The sequence below is a fragment of the Narcine bancroftii genome, chromosome 3, assembly GCF_036971445.1.
Source record: "Narcine bancroftii isolate sNarBan1 chromosome 3, sNarBan1.hap1, whole genome shotgun sequence".
Classification (NCBI taxonomy): domain Eukaryota; kingdom Metazoa; phylum Chordata; class Chondrichthyes; order Torpediniformes; family Narcinidae; genus Narcine; species Narcine bancroftii.
In genome coordinates this window covers 64856727-64879114 of record NC_091471.1, presented here as the reverse complement: position 1 = coordinate 64879114, position 22388 = coordinate 64856727, and the positions used below count along the sequence as shown (strand labels likewise).

The window sequence follows — 22388 nt, the reverse complement described above, 5'->3', positions numbered from 1 at the left end:
CCCATTCCATAGTCCTCCTATCCATGCATCTATCCAAATTTTTCTTAAATGGTAAAATTGAGCCCACTTTAGCTGGCACTTTCCGTGTGAAAACTTTCCCTTTATGTTCTGCCTAAATTTCTCCCCTTTCGCTTTTAACCCATGTCTGTGGTTTGTATCTCACCTAACCTCAGTGGAAAAAGCCTACTTGCATTTACTATATTAATACCCGTCATAATTTTGTATACCTCTATCAATTCTTCCCTCATTCTTCTGCACACCAGGGAATAAAGTCTTAACCTGTTTAACCTTTGCCTATAACTCAGTTCCTCAAGTACTTAGTAAATCTTATCTGCACTCTTTCAATATTATTGATAGCTTTCCTGTAGTTAAGTGACCAAAACAGCACTCAATACTCCAAATATGGCCTCAACAATATCTTGTTCAACTTTAACATAGCATTCTAACTCCTATACTCAATACTTTGATTAATTGAAGACCAGTATGCCAAAAGCATTCTTCATGATCCAATCTATCTGCGATGCCACATTCAGGGAATTGTGTACCTGTTCTTTCATACTCCTCATTGCTTTACCATTTACCGTACAGGTCCTTGTTCATATGAACAGAGAAATGAAGATTGTCTTTTCCTCACAGAATCACTAAATCACTAATTGGGGAAGGGCAAATAATGAGGAGATGTGGCAGGAATTGGGGATTGTAAATTTGGAATAGATGCGCTCAGGAGAAAGCACAGAAGAAATGTGAAGAATGTTTGGGGACATTTGTGTGAGGTTCTGGATAGGTTTGTCCCACTGAAGCAAGGAAATGATGGTGGGAAAAGGAACTATGGTTGACAAAGCAGGTGAGGCAGTTTGTTAAGGGGAAGACGGAAGCATACATTAGATTGAGGAAGCAAAAAACAGGAAGGGCTCATGAGAATTATCTGGTTGCTAGAAGGAACTTAAGAAAGGACTTTGGTGAGCTTGAAGGAGGTATGATGAGCCTGGATATGGAGGAGTTTGGGGAAGTCCTAAATGAATACTTTGCTTCAGTATTCACCAGAGAAAAGGACCTTGGTCAAGGTGAGGTCAGAATAGAACAAGCTTGTGTGCTGGGCCACATTGAAATAAAGAAAGAGAAAGTGCTGGATCTTCTTAAAAACATTTGATTCAAGATTTTTTTTGTCATGTAATAAAACAGAAAATGTGAAATTATACAGCATTTCCGTTCATCTACCATAAGGCAGACAATGGCTTGCTATCAGCGGAAATTGCCATGGATGGCGCTCCCGCAATCTCCACAGCCATACAGCCTTCGGCCCAAACTGGGCTCCAGAAGCAAACTTCTGATATGATCAGGAAGCCTCTAGCATTCTTGACAGCTTCTTACAACCCAGTTCCAATACCTGGTATGCCTTCAGCAAGTCTTGAGCCTTGCTCCAGCAGTTCGCAGCCTGGTATGAGTCTCTTGGCTGCAGTCGCCTGCAGCCTGTGTGAGTTCTTCATCTCGGGTCAACAAAGGCCCCACCAATGTGTGCTCTTCAGCCACTGAGCCCCTCAATGGTCTGTCACCATGGGTTGTCTCCTCTTTTTTCAAACGGGGTTGTTCTCCCCATTTTCTGGTGCCCTGCACCAGTTCTCTGCTTCCCCAAAGTCTGCAATCCCTTGTGGCCACTTCTGCGCATTGCAGCTGTCATCTTGGACTCAGACCCTTCAGTCAAAGGATTTGCAATAAACCACCATCAGCTAATTTAGTCGGCCGTTTAAAGCCTGTACCAGGCTGATGGCAGTCAGATCACGCAGGGGAGCGCTATGTCTCCACTCTCTGCGGGTCCACACCAGCGGCACTGCTGCAGCTACAGCGGTTCTGGTAGTGCACCATGTTTTATAGGATTGATGTCCCCATGACCAGATGAGATAAACCGCAGGTTGCTATAAGAAGGGAAGGAGGAGATTGCGGGGGTATTGGCACAATACCTTCTTGTCCTTGATAGAGGACAATGACCTCCTTGGTCATAGGGGAGTTATTGAAGAATGGCAAATGTGGTGCCTTATTTAAGAAAGTTAATAGGGGGAATCCTGGGAATTAAAGACCAACAGTGGTTGACAAACTATTGGAGAGGATTTTTAAGTACAGGATGTACAATCATTTAGAGAAGTACAGTCTTTTTGGGAAAAGTCAGCATGACTTTGGGGAAAGTTTATGCTTCAGGAATCTGCTTCAAAAGACATCAATCATCCCAGTGTCCAAGAGGAGCAGAATGAACTGCCTCAATGACTATTGCCCAGTAGCACTAACATCTACTGTGATGAAAGGCTTTTAGAGATTGGTCATGGCTAGAATTAGCACGTATCCAAGCAGAGGTCTGAACCCATTGCAATTTGCCCATTGTCACAATCACTCCGCAGTAAATGCATTTTCACTGGCTCTCAACTCAGCTCTGGATCCATCACTTCGAAAACAGCACCTCATGCATATGGCTGCTCTTCATCGACTACAGCTCAGTGCTGGGCAAGAAGCTCAAAACTCTAGGCCTTTGCAACCCCTTCTGCATTGGATCCTTGGCTTCCTCATCAGAAGATCACAGTCATTACGAATTAAAAACAATGTCTCCTCCTTACTGACTATCAACACAGGTACACCTCAAGTACACAGAGTTAATGATATTGAAGAACAATTCTTGTGATCATTATGAACATCGCATTCAATAAAACAAAAGTCGCGAAACAGGGGTTTTAATAAATTGGTCAGGTATTATTTTTGTAGGGGGCAGCGCGGTTGGCATAGCAGCACAACGCCTTTATAGCACCAGTGGTCGGGACAGAGGTTCGAATCCCACGCTGTCTGTAAAAAGTTGATGCGTTCTCCTTTTGTCTGCATGGGTTTTCCCCAGGGGTTTGGATTTCCTTCCACCATTCGAAACATACCGGGGTGCAGGTTAATTAGGCATAAATTGGACAGCACAGACTCATGGGCTAAAATGGCCTGTTACAGCGTTGTATGTCTAAATTTAAAAATAATTAAAATGTATTTTTACTGATAATGATGTGATATAATATCTTAAACATTAAAAGGAAAGCCTTTCGTGATATCCAGGATAAAGAAAGTACTGTGCTTCTAAAGGATTTCTGCTGTTGTAAAGTGAAATAACTGACATATCAATATTTGTGAGAGTCCAACCGAAGATAGATAGTTACTAATAATATGTTTGGTTTTTTTTTGTAGATTGTGGTCTGTGTGTCAGCTGGATACAGGCACAGTGCATCAGTAACATCGGATGGAGAACTTTATACCTGGGGAGAGGGTGACTTTGGCAGACTTGGTCAGTACTTAATGTAGACCAGATTATTCCTCTAGTTTAAACAATGTGATGAGACATCACCTTAACTTTAAATTAAAATCTCCACTTCAAAACTGGGCAATAATATTCTTTAAATCAGGGGTGGCCAACTTTTTGCACTTCGTGTGTCAGTTTTTTTACACACTAATTCAGATGCATGTACAGATATGCACTACTTAACGTCTGACCGTATATATGTCCATAGTCCCATAATTGTTCAATTACCACGAGCAAGTCCGCAGCAATTTATAAAAAGCAATCGCTAGCTATAGGAAATTGTATATTGTATACTGTATACCCAAACTGCTCCGATTGCCCCATTCTCTCCCCATGGCCCTGTATCAGTCCAAACTAATCCAATTGCCCCACTTTCTGGCCACAGCCCTGTGTCAGTACCCACGTCGATCCCACAGCCCCATGTCGGTCCTCTCACTGATCCCACTGCCCCGCTTGTGCCCACTGCCCCGGGTTGGTCCCTACACTGATCCCACTGCCCTGCTCTCTGCCCACTGCCCCATGTTGTTCTCCATGCTGATCCCTATGTACAAATAAAATATTTACAGGTACAATGCAGTATCTCATAATATATATGGGTTACTGTTGTGTAAAAAGTATTAACTGATAATACTTTTTGCATGAGTAAGCTTACATTTTTTAAAATTATTATCACTGGAGTGCAATCCACCACTTCTAATCATCCAATGTGCCACTTTTGGCACATGTGGCATAGGTTGGCCATCCCTGGTTTAAATAATTTTTTTTCATTAATCTAGGAAAAATAAGAACCTGAAAGCTGAAAAGAATAAAAATAATTTTGGTAATTTTTGATTTATTCCTAGAGAGCAATAATAAGCAAGATAAATATTTCAATCCTATAAATGTGTAATAACTGCTGATAAAAGATAGTAATTGAAACTGATTTTATTTTTTGAGCTTTTGATTTTAAGTAAATTGGCTATTTTGATATTTCAGTATCAAAAATATGTGGGGAAACACTTGGGAAGAAATTTTGAAAGTTAAACATTAATTCTGCAAAATGGAATGGCAGATTCTGAATTACAGATTATATGATTATTTCAATGTTTCTCCACCATAATAAAAATAATGATGAGTGTATTGTCAGAGATAATAAATATTTACCTTAATCCTAGTACAAAAAAGTGACTTGCAATAGTTTACTACACCAAGGGGAGGTTCAAGACTGATAGCTTTTGGAATGAAACTATTCTTGAACCTAGAGGTGTTGAGATATGTTCTGCCTGAAGGTACCAGTGAAGAGGTTGTGATCAGGGTAATGGGGGTCTTTTATGATATTGGCTGCCTTCTTTTTTTAAATTTTTTTTATTTTTCACACTTTGAACCATATTGACCAAAATACACGCAAACATTTCCCTCTTGAACATACACAGTGTCATTTTCTCCCCTTTACCCCCCTCCCTTCCCTCCCTCCTTCACCCCCCTCCCCATTCACTCAATGTTCAACATATATGATACATTAAACCCATTAAACAATGTCATCACACAATGAAAATAAACAAGAAATTGAGGCAAACCTCGCTTAGATGTCTGCACCTGTTTTGTCACCCACAATTCCCTTTTCCTACCATCTTTTCCCTGTCTCTGTGTGACAAACCTATCCTTTTTTTTTGAATATTTTATTTTTGATTTTCAAAAATATTACATAGTGACAATTTAAATATAAAATATATTAAACTTTTTCTCACAAACAAAAACAAAACAGTCCCTCCCTCCCCCTTTTACATAGATACAGATCTGTTCGTATATAGAGTACAGTTGGGGAAACTATATATATATATAAATTTATAAAATAGTTACTTTATACCTTATTTGGTTCTTTTTTATTACTGTATCTGGGCCCCTGTGTGGTCCAGGTATGAATACCAGACCTTTACAAAAGTGTCAAATTTATTCTTTAAGTTATGTGATTTTTTTTCTATAGATATACAGCTGTTGGTGGGCGTGGCGTAATGGCATAGGTGGGAGATGTGGGAACACACCTCTCCTGACAGAACTATTAAAAATCCAATTTTAAAGTTTTTTTTAAATTTTAAAGAAAATATTGAGTATAAAGTTAATGTGTTTTGAAGGTAATAATGAAGAAAACAAAAACACAAACTGTATATAAAAAAAAATCCAGAAACAGCTTTCAAATACTGTAGAGCTTGGGCCTATCTATAGTTTTAGGGGAAGAATATTTTCCAAATGGTTTGGAATTGGATAGAGCTCATAGAGTGATTAGGGGAAAAACAAACAACTTCCTGGACAGGCGTCATGCTCTATATTGATCAGGTGTTTGCATTACCAAGATAGAGAGATGATTTTACGTGTAGGAATTCAAAATGCAAGGAAACATCAGGTCCCATTAATAGTTAAGAATGTAGAGTTTTCATTTATGACGATTTGAGTCAATGTATTATTAAGCGTCGTAAAGAGTTTAATTCTGCTAAAGCTGTATTGTGGAAAGGATAATTTTGCCTTTAGATTTCCTGCTGTTCTTAGTTGTTATGGAGATTTTCAATCACAATTTTTTTACTGATGGTATTGAAGCTGTTACATTTGCTAATTCCTTGCCGAATAATAAGCAGAATATTCTTCTTATCAATTGAGTCCAGTTCAAGAAGAGAAGAAAAATGGTTCGTAAGAGAAGGAACGTTGTCAATTTGTTGAAATTGATATTGATGATGATCAAGTTAAAAGATTTGAGGAAGCTTATCATACTTGAAATGTTTTGTTTTTGTTGATTTCTTTATTGTTCTGTTCTGAGGAGGTCATATTTTTCATTTCTCCTTCTGAAGTCGTTGGCCACTTTGTGGCGTTGGTCATTTCCTGTATAGAAAAGGGAGGAAGTACTGTTTACAGTACTTATTTTGGGGGTTTTCTTCTTGTTATGATTTTTTTCCTGGCTTATCCTTTTCTTTTTAGTAAGGGGATGGAACATTTATTTCAGATTGACCATGAATTGGAACCCAAATTATCGGGCATGGAGGTTTAATAGTATAAATTAAAATGTTGTCTAACTTGAATTTTGCCACATTTAATGTTAATGGGCTCAATAATATAATTAAAAGGAAGAGAGTTTTGACATAGTTAAAAAGTTGAAGGTTAATGTTGCTTTTTTGCAAGAGATGCATTTGACTGAAAAGGAACATCAGAAATTAAAAAGAGATTGGGTTGGTCAAGTTATAGCTTCTTTTAACTCTAAGGCAAGGGGGGGTAGTAGCTATTTTGATTAATAAAAGGTTATCATTTAAAATAGAATCAGTAATTGAGTCAGTGGGTGGATTGTTGGTTGTTAATTGTAAAATTTGTTCAGAGTCTTGGACATTGATGAATGTTTATGCCCCTAATATAGGCAATGAGAAATTGTTATTAGATTATTTTTTTTAATTTGACAAAGGCATATGAGAAAATTATGATTGGAGGGGACTTTAACTGCTGTTTGGATCCATTATTAGATAATCCCTAAAAACAGTAGTTAAGACTAAAATGGCAAATTGACCTTCAATGTTAATGAAGGAAATGAATTTAATTGCTAGATGGAGGAGGTTAAATCCTAAGGAGAAAGATTTTTTGTTTCATTCGTTTTGATATGATTCGTAATCTAGAATAGATATATTTTTAATATCAGCACAGTTGCAAGGTTGTAATATATCTGTGGAATATAAAAGTAGAATGTTATCAAATCATTTATTTTTGCTAATAACATGTATAGGTTCAGAAAAGGTAGATACTGTATATCGATGGAGATTTAATTCTTGTTAAAAATGTTGAATTTTGTAATTTTATGAGCGATCAAATACAGCAATTTTTGAAAATAAATAGAGATTCAGTTTGTTTTATGGGATGCTTTGAAGGCGTATTTAAGAGGACAAATTAGTTTTTCATCAAAGATTAAGAAATGGTATTTTTCTGAGGTTAATAAATTGGAGGAGGAGATAGAATTACAAGAAAAAGATATACAGCAGAATTCAACTGAGATTAAAAATATACAATTGATTAACAAGAAATTAAGATAGAATTAATTACAAACTTATAAGTTTGAAAAATGATTACATAGAACTAATCAAATATATTACAAATTAGGAGAAAGAACACAAGGTTTTAGCTTGGCAGGTGAAGTTGGAACAGGTTTCTAAAATAATTAATGCAGTTAGGAAATATTCTATGATTATGTATAAACCCCAAGTGATAAATGATCCATTTAAGGAATTTTATGCAAAATAGTACACTTCTGGGAGGGATGAAGTTAAAATTGATAATTTCTATCTAATCTTAATTTACCTTCTTTGAGTAATCGGGATATTAAGGATTTGGAAGCTTCATTTACTTGTAGAGAGCTAATGGAAGTGCATCAATCTATGCCTTTGGGAAATCTCCGGGTGAAGATGGATTTTCTGTGCAATTTTATAAAAAAATTTCAGGATTCGTTAATGGAAGTATTGAAACAAGTGATGAAAGTTCATTCATTTCCAGATTCTTTTTCACAGGCAATTATTACAGGTATTATTAAAAAAGAGAGACTCTTGGAAAGTTGAATCTTATAAATCTATTTCATTATTAAATGTCGATTATAAGATTGTAATGAAAGTTTTAGCAAATAGATTGGTGAAATATTTACTAACTTTGATTCATTTAGATCAGGTTGGAAATCATTATTCTGAAAGTAATATTGTTAAATTGATTTCTTTCATTCATATATCTTGGGAGGAATCCAACCTTCCTATGGTTATGTTATTAGATCCTGAAAATGCATTTGACAGAGTAGAATGGAGTTTTTTGTTTAAAGTATTAGAAAAGTTTAAATTTGGACCTGTGTTTGTTGGTTAGATTAAGGCTTTTATAAAAATCCTATTGTGAAAGTAGTGATGAATGGGCAGATGTCCTTACCATTTGAATTGGGAAGATCTAAACTGGGCTGCCCATTGTCACTAGCTCTTTTTGCATTAGTTATTAAAACTTTGGCACAATTGATAAGGCAAGATGATAATATTAAAGGTATTAAAGTTAAATCTGATGAATTTAATATTAATTTGTTTGCCGATGATGTTTTGATATATTTAACAGAACCTCAGAAATCTTTAAAATTGTTATATGACAGTTCTTTGGCTTGGCTTTGTGGACGAAGATTTACGGAGGGGTATATGTCCACGTCAGCTGCAGGCTCGTTTGTGGCTGACAAGTCCAATGCGGGACAGGCAGACACGGTAGCAGCGGTTGCAAGGGAAAATTTGTTGGTTGGGGTTGGGTGTTGGGTTTTTTCTCCTTTGTCTTTTGTCAGTGAGGTGGGCTCTGCGGTCTTCTTCAAAGGAGGTTGCTGCCCGCCGAACTGTGAGGCGCCAAGATGCACGGTTTGAGGCGATATCAGCCCACTGGTGGTGGTCAATGTGGCAGGCACCAAGAGATTTCTTTAGGCAGTCCTTGTACCTCTTCTTTGGTGCACCTCTGACACGATGGCCAGTGGAGAGCTCGCCATATAACACGATCTTGGGGAGGCGATGGTACTCCATTCTGGAGACGTGACCTACCCAGCGCAGTTGGATCTTCAACAGCGTGGATTCGATGCTGTCGGCCTCTGCCATCTCGAGTATTTCGATGTTAGGGATGAAGTCGCTCCAATGAATGTTGAGGATGGAGCGGAGACAACGCTGGTGGAAGCGTTCTAGGAGCCGTAGGTGATGCCGGTAGAGGACCCATGATTCGGAGCTGAACAGGAGTGTGGGTATGACAACGGCTCTGTATACGCTTATCTTTGTGCGGTTTTTCAGTTGGTTGTTTTTCCAGACTCTTTTGTGTAGTCTTCCAAAGGCGCTATTTGCCTTGGCGAGTCTGTTGTCTATCTCGTTGTCGATCCTTGCATCCGATGAAATGGGCGAGATAGGTAAACAGTTTAGAACAGTATGGAGAAATGTCGGGTTATAAAATCAATTTGGAAAACAGTGAGATTATGTCATTCTGTGAGGTGGATTATACTTGTAAGATATTGTTAAATTTAGATGGTCAGATCAAATCAAGTATTTAAGAGTTAAAAGTTGATAAAGATTTTAATAATTTATATGAATTAAATTATTTACCTTTATTTTATAAAATTAAAAATGATTTAAATTGATAGAAAGGTTTACCAATAACATTAATAGGTAAATGGTATTAAAAAAAATTTCCTAGATTACAATTTTTTTTAGTCTCTTCCTTGTGAAAGTTTGTATTTTATTATAAGGACATTTTTGTGGAAAGATAAGATGGCAAGGGTGTCTTTACAAACATTAACTTCGAAATGTTACGGAGTTTACAGCTTCTGAATTTTCAAAATTATTATAAAGCTGCACAATTAAAATTTATTAATAGAATGTTTGATTTGGGAAAATCATTGGTATGGGCAAACATTGAATTATCTCAGATAGGTGAGAAGAAGATGGATCAATTTATTTATAAATAGAATTCTAAATTGTTATATCATTATAAGTCCCCTATTTTAATACATTTGATGGAATTATTGAATGTGGTAAACAAAAGAAAAGTACACAAGGGAAAATTTTGGGTAAAACATCTCTAAATACATCTCTTTCTTCTTTCTTTCTTTCTTTCTTTCTTCCTTCTTTCTTTCTAAAGGTTAGGTATGAGTGGGAGGATGGGGATGGGTCTGGGGTGGGGGGGTTAGGATGGTAGGGAGGGATTTATATACCATGTATTTTTATTATGTTTGTAATGTTTATCTTTTTGTTTTTTTAGATTGCATTTGTCTCTTTACCTTGTCAAAATCCATTCTTTATTTGACCAAGGCAGGGCTGAAGTCTTGGAAAAAACATTACTTTTGATTTGTCCACTACTAATGGGCCATTATTATTTTTTGTATATTCATATACTGCTCCCAAGATCTCATCTTTCCCAATAACTTAAAAGACTTACCAGGACTGGTCATGGTCACTGTTTGCCTGTTCTTCTGGCTTCAAGGGTCCGATGAGCTCTTGCAGTTTGCAACTTCGTGTTTAACATTTTGTCCCATCATTTGTGGGATCCATGTTTCAAAGTAACTCACTGCATCTTTTCCTCTATTCCTTCTTTCAGTCCAATGATTCTTACATTTTTATGTCTGCTAAAATTTTCCATGTGGTCGATCTTGTCCATCAGTCCTTTCTTTTCTGTGTCCCATATTTTGCTTTTTCTTCCAGTGCCTTCAGCCTGTCTGTTGTTTTGTCCAGGTCACCCTGACAAACCTATCATGAACCCCACACGTCGACCCTAAGCATCCTCCACATTAGTTCAGAGCTTTCTTCCATAAGCATGTTCTCAATATACTCTCTCTAGTTCTAGCCTAATCCCAGTATGGCCTCTCTTCTAGTCGGTTGGTCCACATTACTGTGTCAGGAATCCTTCTTGGACGCACTTGACAAATGATGACCCCTCTATCCCTCATGAAGTCGTTACTAAACTTTGTAGCAAAAGTTTCATATAATTCAGTGGCTTGCTACACCATTTAAATTGAGAATTTGAGTATGTTATGGATGGGCCAGCCCAGATGCAGTCACTGATTCAATGCCTGAAAAGCATTGATGAATAGATTGTGTTTTACATTTGTCATTGTTGTTGTCCATGCTCTATATTTTGTTTAATTAATTGCACTTAAATTACTTTGGCGCCATTGTGGTATTTTGTCTTGTGTCCATATGTCAAATATACTGATTATTTCTGTAATCTAAACACTATTCAACTTTGTACATTTTAAAAAAAAGTTTAAGAAATTTTACTGCAACAAATTTTTGTTTGAATTTTAGACTGGAATGGATTATTACCTCTTATTTTTCATTCTATGAAATTAAGGTGCATAGATTCAGAGTGAAATCAGCCTGTTGAAATTTTGTTAATGTTCAATTTGTCATTTGGAGTCCCAAGCCAATACATTGGGAGGTTTGTTCATGTTCAGTAAAATCATGCATGATCTGAAAATCCACATTAAATATTCTAACACTCTGTTCCTGTCCAATGGTAAATGAGTAACTTTTTATTGATTTTAAATAGTATAGAATTGCAAATATTGAAATGTAATTGCACAAAGAATATTTTTAAATTATGTTTACCATTCCAATTTTAAATTCAAACTTGCTATTATATCAGGCATTATACAAGGTAAAAGCAAATGCTGGAGAAACACAGCAGACCAGACGGTGTCCTTTATATACCAAAGATAAAGATACATAACTGATGTTTCAGGCTTGAGCCCTTCACCAAGGTATGAAGGGCTCAAGCCTGAAACATCAGTTATGTATCTTTATCTTTACTATATAAAGGACACTGTTTGACCTGTTGACTTTCTCCAGCATTGTGTTTTTACTTCAACCACCGTGTCCACAGACTGTGTTTTACTTTTTCTTTTCATCACACGAGGTTATATATCCTTCTGGTAGTTGACTTTTATCTATTTCAACATTTAGGACATAGTGACAGCCATAGTCGCAATCTACCATCTCTTGTTAAAGACGTAAGTAGTGTTGGCCAAGTCGCTTGTGGCAGCTCCCACACTCTTGCTGTATCTCAGGATGGACGGACGGTTTGGTCATTTGGAGGGGGAGACAATGGTAAGTATTCACCTTTTATTTATTCACCTAAAATATCAGTTCTAGCCAGAGAATTTCCTGGAATTTCTCCGCTATTAATAACTCGACCGAAAGGTGTCCCGAGGGTTGTATCCTTTCTCTGGGCCTTTCACCTATATTCTGCCTAAGGCAGCATAATCTAGTCACCCTCAAAGTGTTGTTTGCCTTGTCTTTTCTAACATCCCCCAGATCATCACTGCCTCACATCATTCCTCCATTGTCTCTAAACTCAAGTTTTTTTTTGTGTCATGCATAGGTTTCCTCAAAGACCAAATTCCTCTGTCAAAAAATCTGATTTCATGGCATCTTTCAGAAACTGAACTATGCTGCACATACATTAAATATTTGTATTTGACTATTATCCTTGCCATCATTAAAACCAAATATTTCCACTTTAATTCCACTCTTCTTGCAGTTGAAGCTAATTATGGCTTTATGATGACTTTGAAAGCATTGCTCATCAGCCTGTATCATTTTATCCACCCTAAAACTGAGGTCATCTAACATTATGAAGGTTGTATCCATCACCCTGCATTATCTCAAAGTTAATATTAAACTATTCCTCATTTTATTTTTCAAACTTACCAGAAGTGATGCCCCTTTCTAATTCTACAGTCTCCTGAAACTCCATGCCCCTTTAAAATAAATGTACTTTGGTAATCCTGATTCTTGAATATCCCTGCACCTTATTACTTCATTATTTTAGGGTAGTGCTGAAATTCCCAATCTCACTTTTCCTTTCTGTATGTAAGAAGTAGAAGGAGTAGGCCATTTGGCCTGTGCACCAGTTGGAACATCCAGTCAGATCCTTATTAATCTTTTACCCAAAAGGAACTGTGCCACTTCTTTCATCTCCAAATATCTATCAATCACTGTTGAATGAATGCAGTGACTGAACTGGCATTGGACTTTTAGGTAGAGAATGCCAAATGTTTACCAGCCACTGGAAAAAGGTTTCTTCACATCTCAGTCCTGAATATTTGATCCCTCATATTGATTCTGTGACACCTGGTTTCTATACACTGAAGTGGAGGTTGAATATCATCCATGCGTCATTTCTCTTGAGACTGATGCCTGTTCAACCCACAGCCTTATTGTTGGTTAAATAACCAATCACCATAATGCTGGCATATTTATGAAAAATGAAAAGCTGTGAATCATAATAAATAGCAAAATGTTATACACTCAAGAACATTTTTCATAGGGGCTGAGGTAATGTTTAGCTTTTAGTCAGGGGAGAATCTTATCAATGCAAGATAACAGCCATGAGGCTATTTGTTAATGTTGGTGTAGATGCTTCCAAGAAATGTAGTCCCAATTATATGGAATGAAAAGTCACACGTTTTCTCAATACCTCTTAATCTCAATCATCTATCACCATGAAATATTTTCATGGATTATCATATCCTTCATGATGTACAGTGGATCTACAAAGGCCAATTTTGGTCATGAATCAAATTTTGTTTTGTGGTTTTTTTTAATATTCCTTTTCCAGGTTACACAGAGGTGATGTTACATTTAGTGTAGTATTCCCTGTTATATGAGATTTTATTTCATAGCCACGCCTTGAAAAATTACATACAGATCGCAGCTGTGGCTCAGGTCTTTGCATTTATCTCCAATACAGCGGGGTACAGATTCACTCCAGAGACTTGAACACAAAGTCTGAAGTGCCAACTTCTAGATGAATTGACAAGCAAATTTCCTTTTCGCTCGGGTGGATATAAAGTTTCCAAGGCATCAGTATGAAAAGTGTAATCCTGGATGTCCTAGCCAATGTCCTAGTCAATTCCTTAGATAATTAAAAGTAAAATAAATGATCTTCCCTCTATCATGTTGGTTGTGGAAGCTTTTGTGTGCAGATTTGCAGCTGTTTGACAACATTAATGCTTTAAAAGGTATATCTCGGAGTATTTTGAAAGAAAATGAAAGTTGTGATACGAATACATGTTTTTTTTATTGGTTTTAGGTAAGCTTGGTCATGGAGATACTAACAGAGTATATCAGCCAAAGGTAATTGAAGGTTTCCAGGGTCTCTATATTAGGAAGATTTGTGCTGGAAGCCAATCTTCACTTGCATTGACGTCTGCTGGTCAGGTAAGAAGCAGTAAAATACAGAAATGGCAGATTTAATCTAAGATTTATGTCTATGTGGGCTCTACATGTAAAATGTGTGTAGAATTGTAGTAAATATAAATAAAGCCTAACAAAGTAAAATTGCTAATATAGACATTTATGTTGATGATAAAAGTGTATCATTTCCTTCATAGCAATCTCCAATATATTTAATTCCTTTCCAAGAGCAAATATTTAAACATTGATTATCCATTGAAAATAGAATAAGTCAATTCTATATCAAAGGCATTTTAGGCAGGACAACCCTTCATATTCCAATTCCAAATATTAATCAAATATTTCAACAAGGGTGCTTCCCTCTCCCCAGATATTAATTTTGATTCCCATTTATATAGAAAATCTTGCAATATTCTCTCTCCTATTTTGTCATTTCCTATTTTAATCCATGCTGGCTCTTCACCTTCAGCCTTATAGTAATTTTTAAATTTGGTTACTGTAAACCACCTAACTCAAACTTCCATGTCAATTTGTCTAAAGAACCTCTTGACATCTTACCCTTCAAAAGAACATTTCTTATATATTTATTTAATTCTTGAAAAAGCTATTGTGGTATTTGGTGGCAACAAGCAATGGTGGCTGGCGGTGTTGAGCGATAAGTGTGAAAGAAATGAGCAGATGTCTCAGCGCAAACTCCTTTACTCAAAACCAAAAGCCTATGGTTCAAACCCCATGTGCGCCCTTTCCGTTTAACCCCCCATGTCCGGTGGGCTGGAAATGACGTGGGCTTTGGGTGTGAGGCTGATTGCTTTCCTGTATATGACTGCTGGGGCTGGTTCATTCACTGCGTAGGTGAGCCATGCTATTTGATGTGATGCTACATGACTCCTCCACCTCAGAACTGGCAGTGGTCGCTCGATTGTCCTTTTAACAAGGGGTTGGAATCATAAACGGCAGTTCAATATCAAGGTGTACCAGTTTGAGGTGGTCCACCATGAAAGTTTCTTCCTGGCCCACAATGTTCAAGCCACAGATTGTCCCTTATTTTATAAAGACCTTCATATGGCCGTTGTAGGGGTATTCTGCGAACAAACACGAAGCAACACCTCTTTGCAGGTCATCATGTACATACAATGGTGCTATTCTATGATGTGATGTGGGTATCGGGGCTAAATTCTTTAGCCTCTCCCTGAACTTTGCGAGGATCTCGGTGCTTGCTTGCACGATGCTGGAAGGAATTCTCTCAGTAAGCTCAGTGCCATAGACCAGTTCAGCCAAAGATGCCTCCAAATCCTCTTAGGGTGCCCAGAAGGACCCAGGGCAATTCGTCCTCCCAGTCTGGTCCTCTGAGGTGTGCTGATTGCCCGTGGAACTGTTCCACCAGGCTGTTAGACTGAATTGTATGCCATTGTCCTGTGGAGCTAAGTTCCCAGCAGCTGTGCTATTGCAGACCATTTGGTTGATCTGCCTTGAATTCCTCTGTCCAAAGTAATGTGGGCAGGGAGACCAAATCATGCAACCCAGGTTGCAATGAGCATTTTGGCACATGTCCCTGCTATCATGTCTGCTATGGGAACTGCCTCAGACCACCTGGTAAATCTGTTCATCATCATAAACAAGTCCCTTGATCCTCTGGACACTGGTAGTGGGCCAATGATATCTACATGCACATGGTCAAACCTCCTATGTGTTGGTTGAAAAGGCTGCAGCGGTGTCTTTACATGCCTTTGTATCTTGGCAGCTTGTGCATGTTCTGGCCCAGTGCCTCACCTGTTTCTGGAGTCTGTGCCATACAAAGTGACTGGAAATTATTTTGACAGTTGCCCAGATTGAAGTGTGGGCTAACCCGTGGAAGGCATTGAAAACTTGGCATCTCCAGGTAACAGGAACGATGGGACAAGGTTGTCCCGTTGAAACATCACACAGAACTTTAATGCCCCTTGGTCCGATGGGCACGTCCTTTAATTGGAATCCAGTGACCGCAGTGGAGTACGTAGGTAGGTATCTCCTTGTCCTGTGGTTGTGCCTTTGCTAAAACGGTAAAGTCACAGCCGGTGACAAGGCGCACACTCACTGGGTTGCAGTCAATGAAAATGCGTCGAAGACCGCTTTGCTTTTCCCCGAGATGTGCTTGATTGTAGTGGAAAATTCAGATATGTAAGACAGGTGATGTTGCTGTCGTGCAGACCATGGCTCTGACACCCAGCAAATGCAAAGGTCAGGGGTTTGTGATCCATAAAGATCATAAGCTCCCTACCCTAAAAAAAATTACCGAAATTGGCAGATACAGTGCCAGCAACTCCCTTTCAAATGCATTGTATTTCATCTCCAGGGGTCACATGTGCTGGCTGAAAAAGGCTAGTGGCCATATACCAACAGCTCCAGAACACTACTTACTGCCGCTTTAGAGGCATCCACTGTGTGGGCCGTAGGGACATCTACTCGTGGGTGGATGAGGAGCGTAACTTTGGCCAGGATATTTTTGGTTTCCATGAAAGCCTTCATCGTCTCATCTGACTACTCGACCTCTTTAGATCTTGTAGACATCAGGGGAAAAGAAGTCGCATGATCTGGGCCGCAGATGAAATAAACCTGTGGTAGAAATTAACCATACCAACAAATTCCTGTAGTCCTTTAACTGTGTCAGGCCGACCGGATAGTCGAATGGTTTCCACCTTAGATGGTAGTGGTATTGCACCGTGGTGGTTGATACAATGTCTTAGAAAATTGATCGTTGACAACCCAAATTGACAGTTTGCTGGGTTGATTGAGTCCAAAATCATTGCGGCTGAACCAGAGAATACGCAGGTGTTCCTGGTGGGAGTGGCTGGCTACCAGGATATCACTTAAATAGATGAATAGAAAATCCAAACCATGCCCCACAGCATCCATGAGGCGCTAAAAGGTTTGTGCTGCATTTTTAAGATCGAAAGGCATTTGAAGGAACTCCGAGGCCAAATGGGGTGATGATGGTTGTCTTTGGAATGTCTGCTGGGTTAACCGGGACTTGATGTCCTCTGATTAGATCAATTTTCGACAATATACATGCTCATTGTAAGTTCGTTGTGAAATCTTGTATGTGAAGACCGGGTATCATTCTGAGGCTGTTGCATCGATCAACCTCCTGTAGTCCCTGTATGGTCTCCATTCTCCCGTGAATTTAGGAACCATGTGGAGTGACGAGGCCCACATGCTGTCTTACCGACGTACAATCCCCATTTCCTCCATCCTTTGAAACTCATCCTTTGGCTATCCCCAGACAAGCTCCAACACACAATGGGGCCAGGTGTGTAGGGGATGCCCCTCAGTGGGGATGACATGCATCACACCATGTTTGAGTTTTGCCATTGAAAACTGCAGTGTGATGATGGAAAGAAATTCTGATAATACTCTGGCAAATTAATTACTAGAGTACATCATGGAGTCCAGGTGTGCAGCTGGTAATTCTTCCATCCTGAGAGAGAAAGTCTGAAAAGTTTTGGCGTTGACCAGCCATTGGTCTTTTAAGGACCATTAACAAACCATGCACACAGAGGAAATCTGTGCCCAGCAATGGTTGCGATACATGGTAAATGTCCATTTGAAACGGCTGGCACTGATATGGTTCGCATACCATAGGTTTGTATGGTGCTGTTGTTGTCCACCTTGAGGTCCAGTCCAGCCTTTTTTGTTCTAGTATCATGGCCCGAGAGAGTGAGGACACTGACCTCTGCACCCATGTCTACTAGGAACCAGCATCCAGGGTGTCTGTCCCAGACATATAGAAAGGTATCCTGGTGGCCAGCCGCTGTATCCATTAGTGATAGCTGGCCCGTTTATTTCCCAGAAACATGCACAGTAGTCAACATAAGTGGGCCCTGGATCCTCACCTTCAGTGGTAGAAACACCAACTGGAATTGTTGCTATCACTGGTTGTTGGCGCTGCCAGTCTTGTTGCTGGGTTGCATTGAAGTTGGGTGAGACGCAGTACTAATTTCAGCATTGGCTGCACCATGTTACTTTGCGTGGCAAAGAACGTCTGCATATGCAGCTACTTTTCATGGATCCATGTAGTCCTCATCTGATAGGAGGAGGCAGATATCTTCAGATATCTGCTCTAGAAAGATTTGTTCAAAAAACCAATGTGGTTTATGGGTGCCAGTCACCCAGACTTTCCATACAAAGTAAACATGCAGCCCATTCATGGCGTGATAGGCCATATATCTCTAACAACAAGGCCTTAACTGCTTCATACCTGTTGTTTTCTGGAGGCTGCTGTAGAAAATCGACTATTTAGTCTGCTGTTTGTTGGTCAAGCGCAACCACTATGTGGTAATACTTGATTTTATCTGCAAGAATGTTCCTAACCCGGAATTGGACCTATGCCTGCTGAAACCATACCAATGGCAGAGTTGTCCAGAATACTGGCAGCTTCAGTGAAGCTGCATTAGCATCACTCATTATTTTTTTGGGTTTAAAAAACTTTTGAATTGTCAGGTCACGAATATGATGGTGTGCCACAACGAGCAATGGAGGTTGGTGGTGTTGAGTGAAAAGCGTGAAAGAAATGAGCCGAGTCCAGCGATGTCTCAGTGCAATCTCCTTTACTCAAAACCAAAAACCTCTAATTCAAACACCCATGCTGTTTCTCTTTAACCCCCGCATCCGCTGGGGCTGAAGTGTGAGGCTCTCCCTGCATCTAAAACCCTTTCAGCGACTGCTGGGGCTGGTTCTCTTGCTTTAGACAAGCCCCACTATGTAGGTGCGATGCTACTATTTCATTATTGGAAGTGTTTGAAATAAGTATTGTCCTCAAGGAAATGTTTCATTTTAATACAATTAACCCTATCCAATAATGTTATTGGCAATATATTCCACTTGTTCAAATCTTCTCCAATTTTCTTAAGTAAAGGTGCATAATTCAATTTATGAAGAAATTTAATGTCATTTGAACAATTTTAAAAAGTCAAATATAATTGATGTAAAAAAAATATATTGAACTAACCTATAACACATATTTATTCCTTTCGTCATACTATTTCTACATATATTTCTCCATACTTTTTCATCTATCTTTCTATCTAAATCCATTTCCTATTTAATTCTAGTTTTATGAAGATCAGGTTTAGGCAATTTATTTTATAACAACTTATAAATTTCTGAAAAAAATAGTTTATCTACAGTAAAAAGAAAAAGTTTCTTCTGATATAATGGTGTTTTCATTGAAATTTTAGCCTTTCCTTCTGTCTGATAATCAATTTTATTCCATAATTTAATTAAGATTGGTGGATCTATTCCAGTTAATAACTTTGAATTCCATTTATAAATAAATACAATCATAGATTTTTCACCAACCTTATCCAGTTCTATTTTAGCCCAAGCATTAGATTTTGTCGTATCAAACATTGCATTAATAAATTTAAATTGTGCTGCTTTATAATAATTCTGAAAATGAGGAAGTTGTAAACCATCCAATTCTACTTTCCTTATTAATTTTTCCAGAGATAGCCTATTCGTCTTACCTTTCCACAAAAAAAATATGTATATTTATATTTAAACCCTTTAAAAAAAAATTTGAGGTATAAAACAAGGAATAGACTGAAATAGATCTTGTATTCTTGGAAAAATATGCATTTTAATACAATTCACTCTTCGTATCAAGGTAATAGGTAAATCGTTCATCTTTCTAAATCTTTTTAAATTTTCTCTTAGATGTAGTAGTTTTTGTTATGTTTGTATTGATTAATCATAAATAAAATATTTTTAAAAAATTTTAAAAACAAATAAGGGATACAAAATAACACACTTTTTTGTTTTTATCAATTAAGGGCTTATACAAGAGATAAATTTGGTCCAACAATGTTATTACTGAAATGTGGAAATATTGATACGTAATAGATATATCAAGAAATTTATTTGGAGTAAATCTTTAATGATTTCACCCCCAACCTCCAGTGCTCACAGTGCTTAGGATCCAAGAGAATTCAGGTTATTTGTCCCTTGATGGCAGTGGGGTTTATTGTAGATGAAGCCAATCTTTTTCTTATTCTTTCTCTTTTCTTATATTTTCTTCTTTCTTGTTTCTTCGGCGGTGGGGGGGGGAGGTTGTGGAGGGGAGGGTTCCTCTTGTTCTTTCTCACTATTATCTTTCTCTCCTTTGGTTCAACATGGACATTGAATTTGAATTTTTGTAGTATTTTAATTTTTTTTCTTTATAATAATTACATGTTGACTTTTTTCTCTGTTTAATATTGAGATTCAGATCGATATTTGTATAATTTTGTTCATGTTATTAATATTGATGTTTTACTTTTTGATTATTCTTCCTTTTGACTGCATGTTGATTGAAAATTCTCAAAAAAAATTAAAAAAAGAAATTTATTACAGCGATGTACACTTCATTACAGAAGGGGATTTCCAAACATATCATGTTCCAGTCCCTGCTGCTGAACTGAATTCTTCTCTCTTTCTCTCTCACACAGAGAAACAGCCTGTTTGACTCTCTCTGCGTGCAAAGCCACATGACCCTCTTAGAACAGCAAACTGCACTCAGACAGCCTGCGGTTATGAACCTAATCCTCCAAGTTCTTTTTTGTGTTACTTTCCAAAACAACAATCTATTAGTGAAGTCTCTATATGCCCTCCCCAAAGCTTTTTCAAAGGCCCTCAGAGCCAGCCTGTCTGGTATGAGCAGAGCTCCAGTATTTTAAATGAGATCTGTTTTGAAGTGTTTGTATGTGACCTACACTAAAACCTGCCTCAATTTACCTCCTTTAAAACATATCTATATACAATATAAAACAGAACATAATCTGTCACAGTATGAAGCAATGGAATACAAAAATGCATAGCTGCATTCCTCTTGAAAAGATTACTTATAATCTGTGAAATAAATATGATGTAGTTTTGAAAAATTGGTGCCTGTATTTACAAATTGAGGGAATTAATTTATAGATGTTTTATCTAAGCTTCGAAACTTGGAAGTATTAAAAGATACAAATGATTAGAGCCGTGTGGTGAGGGGTGCCCTCCGGCAACCAGGTTTCTATTATTGTTCTCATACTTTTCTTTACCTTTTTCTATCCTTATTTCTATTTTTCCTTTGGGTTTTGTTTAGGGCAGGAGGGGCCTGGGAAGTTGGAGTTGTATATCACCATGTATAATGGATTTGATACTAATATTTGACTCCTGTATTTTGCATCTAGCTATGTATGGAAAAATTTTAAATGAAACTTTTTAATTTTTTTTATTTATGAAGGTGTTAAAAATCTAATTTTGACAGATGAGAAACTTAAAATCTTTAATATCTGTAAATTAATATATAATGTAAATTATTTCCTCAAATTTTAATTTTGTATGATAAAGTATCTGGGGTATACATTTTCATAATTTTTATCCTATTGGTAAACTAGAATTTGGATATCAAAGTAAATTACTTTATAACTCCTACTTGTTGAGGAAAAAGTTGCTTTGGCTTAAATTGTACATTATATTAAGTGCCCTTTGAGGAAATTTGTTTTATTCTTTAAGTGACTTAAATATTAAATTTATTGCACTCCCTTATTATTGTGGAGAAAAATGCAGAAGTTGAGTTTGAAGCTTGATTTTGACATGGAGTTTTGGAAACCCAATAAGAACTTTGATCTCAGTGAAACTGCCCCAGAGTTCTACCATTTTTATGAACCAATGTTTAAACAAACTGCATTCACTTCTGAAGTTCTAAAGCTTTTCCTTATGAATATGTGTCACCAAATGCAGAATTTTCACACAGTTAGTTTTGAAGTCTAATAAATTTAACACCTCCCTCTGATATCCCTGTCTTAATTTGACTCCTCTGTCTGGCTCTCCCCTTCTCCCTTTTGGTATCCCCTACTTCTATTTAAAAAAAATTATTACTGCAAATTTTTTTTGTACTTCCTCTTTACTCTATTGAAGAGTTGTAATTGCAATTTAAAAAACTATTTAATATTGAAAAGCAAGTGAACATTCAATTTCAGAATGAGGTAAATGACATGGATTGTTCTATACTCAAAGGTCATGGTCCATAATGCACTAGATGAATTCCATCCTAAATTATATTCTCTCACTTCAGGTGTTTGCTTGGGGCTGTGGTTCTTGCATAGGAACTGGTTCTTCAGAAACAACAGCTCTGAGACCACAACTAGTTGAAGAACTGAATTCAACCAAAATCATTGATATTTCCTGTGGAGATAGCCATTGTTTGGCACTAACTCATGGTAAGATGCAAATGCATTCCATATTTCTGGAGAATGTACTTTACAATGATTTGTATCTGATTTGATATCTCATGTTTTTAAAAATTCTATATCTGCATTCAACCTGATAATTGCATCAAATGGATACTAATGTAACTGGAAGCCCACAAGAGTTGAAAAAGTTTGTGA

At 37.5% G+C, this 22388-nt stretch overlaps 1 protein-coding gene across 7 annotated transcripts in view; it reads left to right on the top strand.

Moving 5' to 3' along the window:
- The window catches only part of LOC138757224 (probable E3 ubiquitin-protein ligase HERC1), a 309739-nt gene that overhangs the window by 37452 nt on the left and 249899 nt on the right, over positions 1 to 22388 (top strand). For all 7 annotated transcript variants that reach the window (XM_069924220.1, XM_069924216.1, XM_069924219.1 and 4 more), the window contains exons 6-9: positions 3208 to 3304; positions 11770 to 11913; positions 13901 to 14028; positions 22076 to 22220. In XM_069924220.1, the coding sequence (XP_069780321.1) occupies positions 3208 to 3304; positions 11770 to 11913; positions 13901 to 14028; positions 22076 to 22220 (514 nt within the window). The remainder of the gene's footprint in view (positions 1 to 3207; positions 3305 to 11769; positions 11914 to 13900; positions 14029 to 22075; positions 22221 to 22388) is intronic.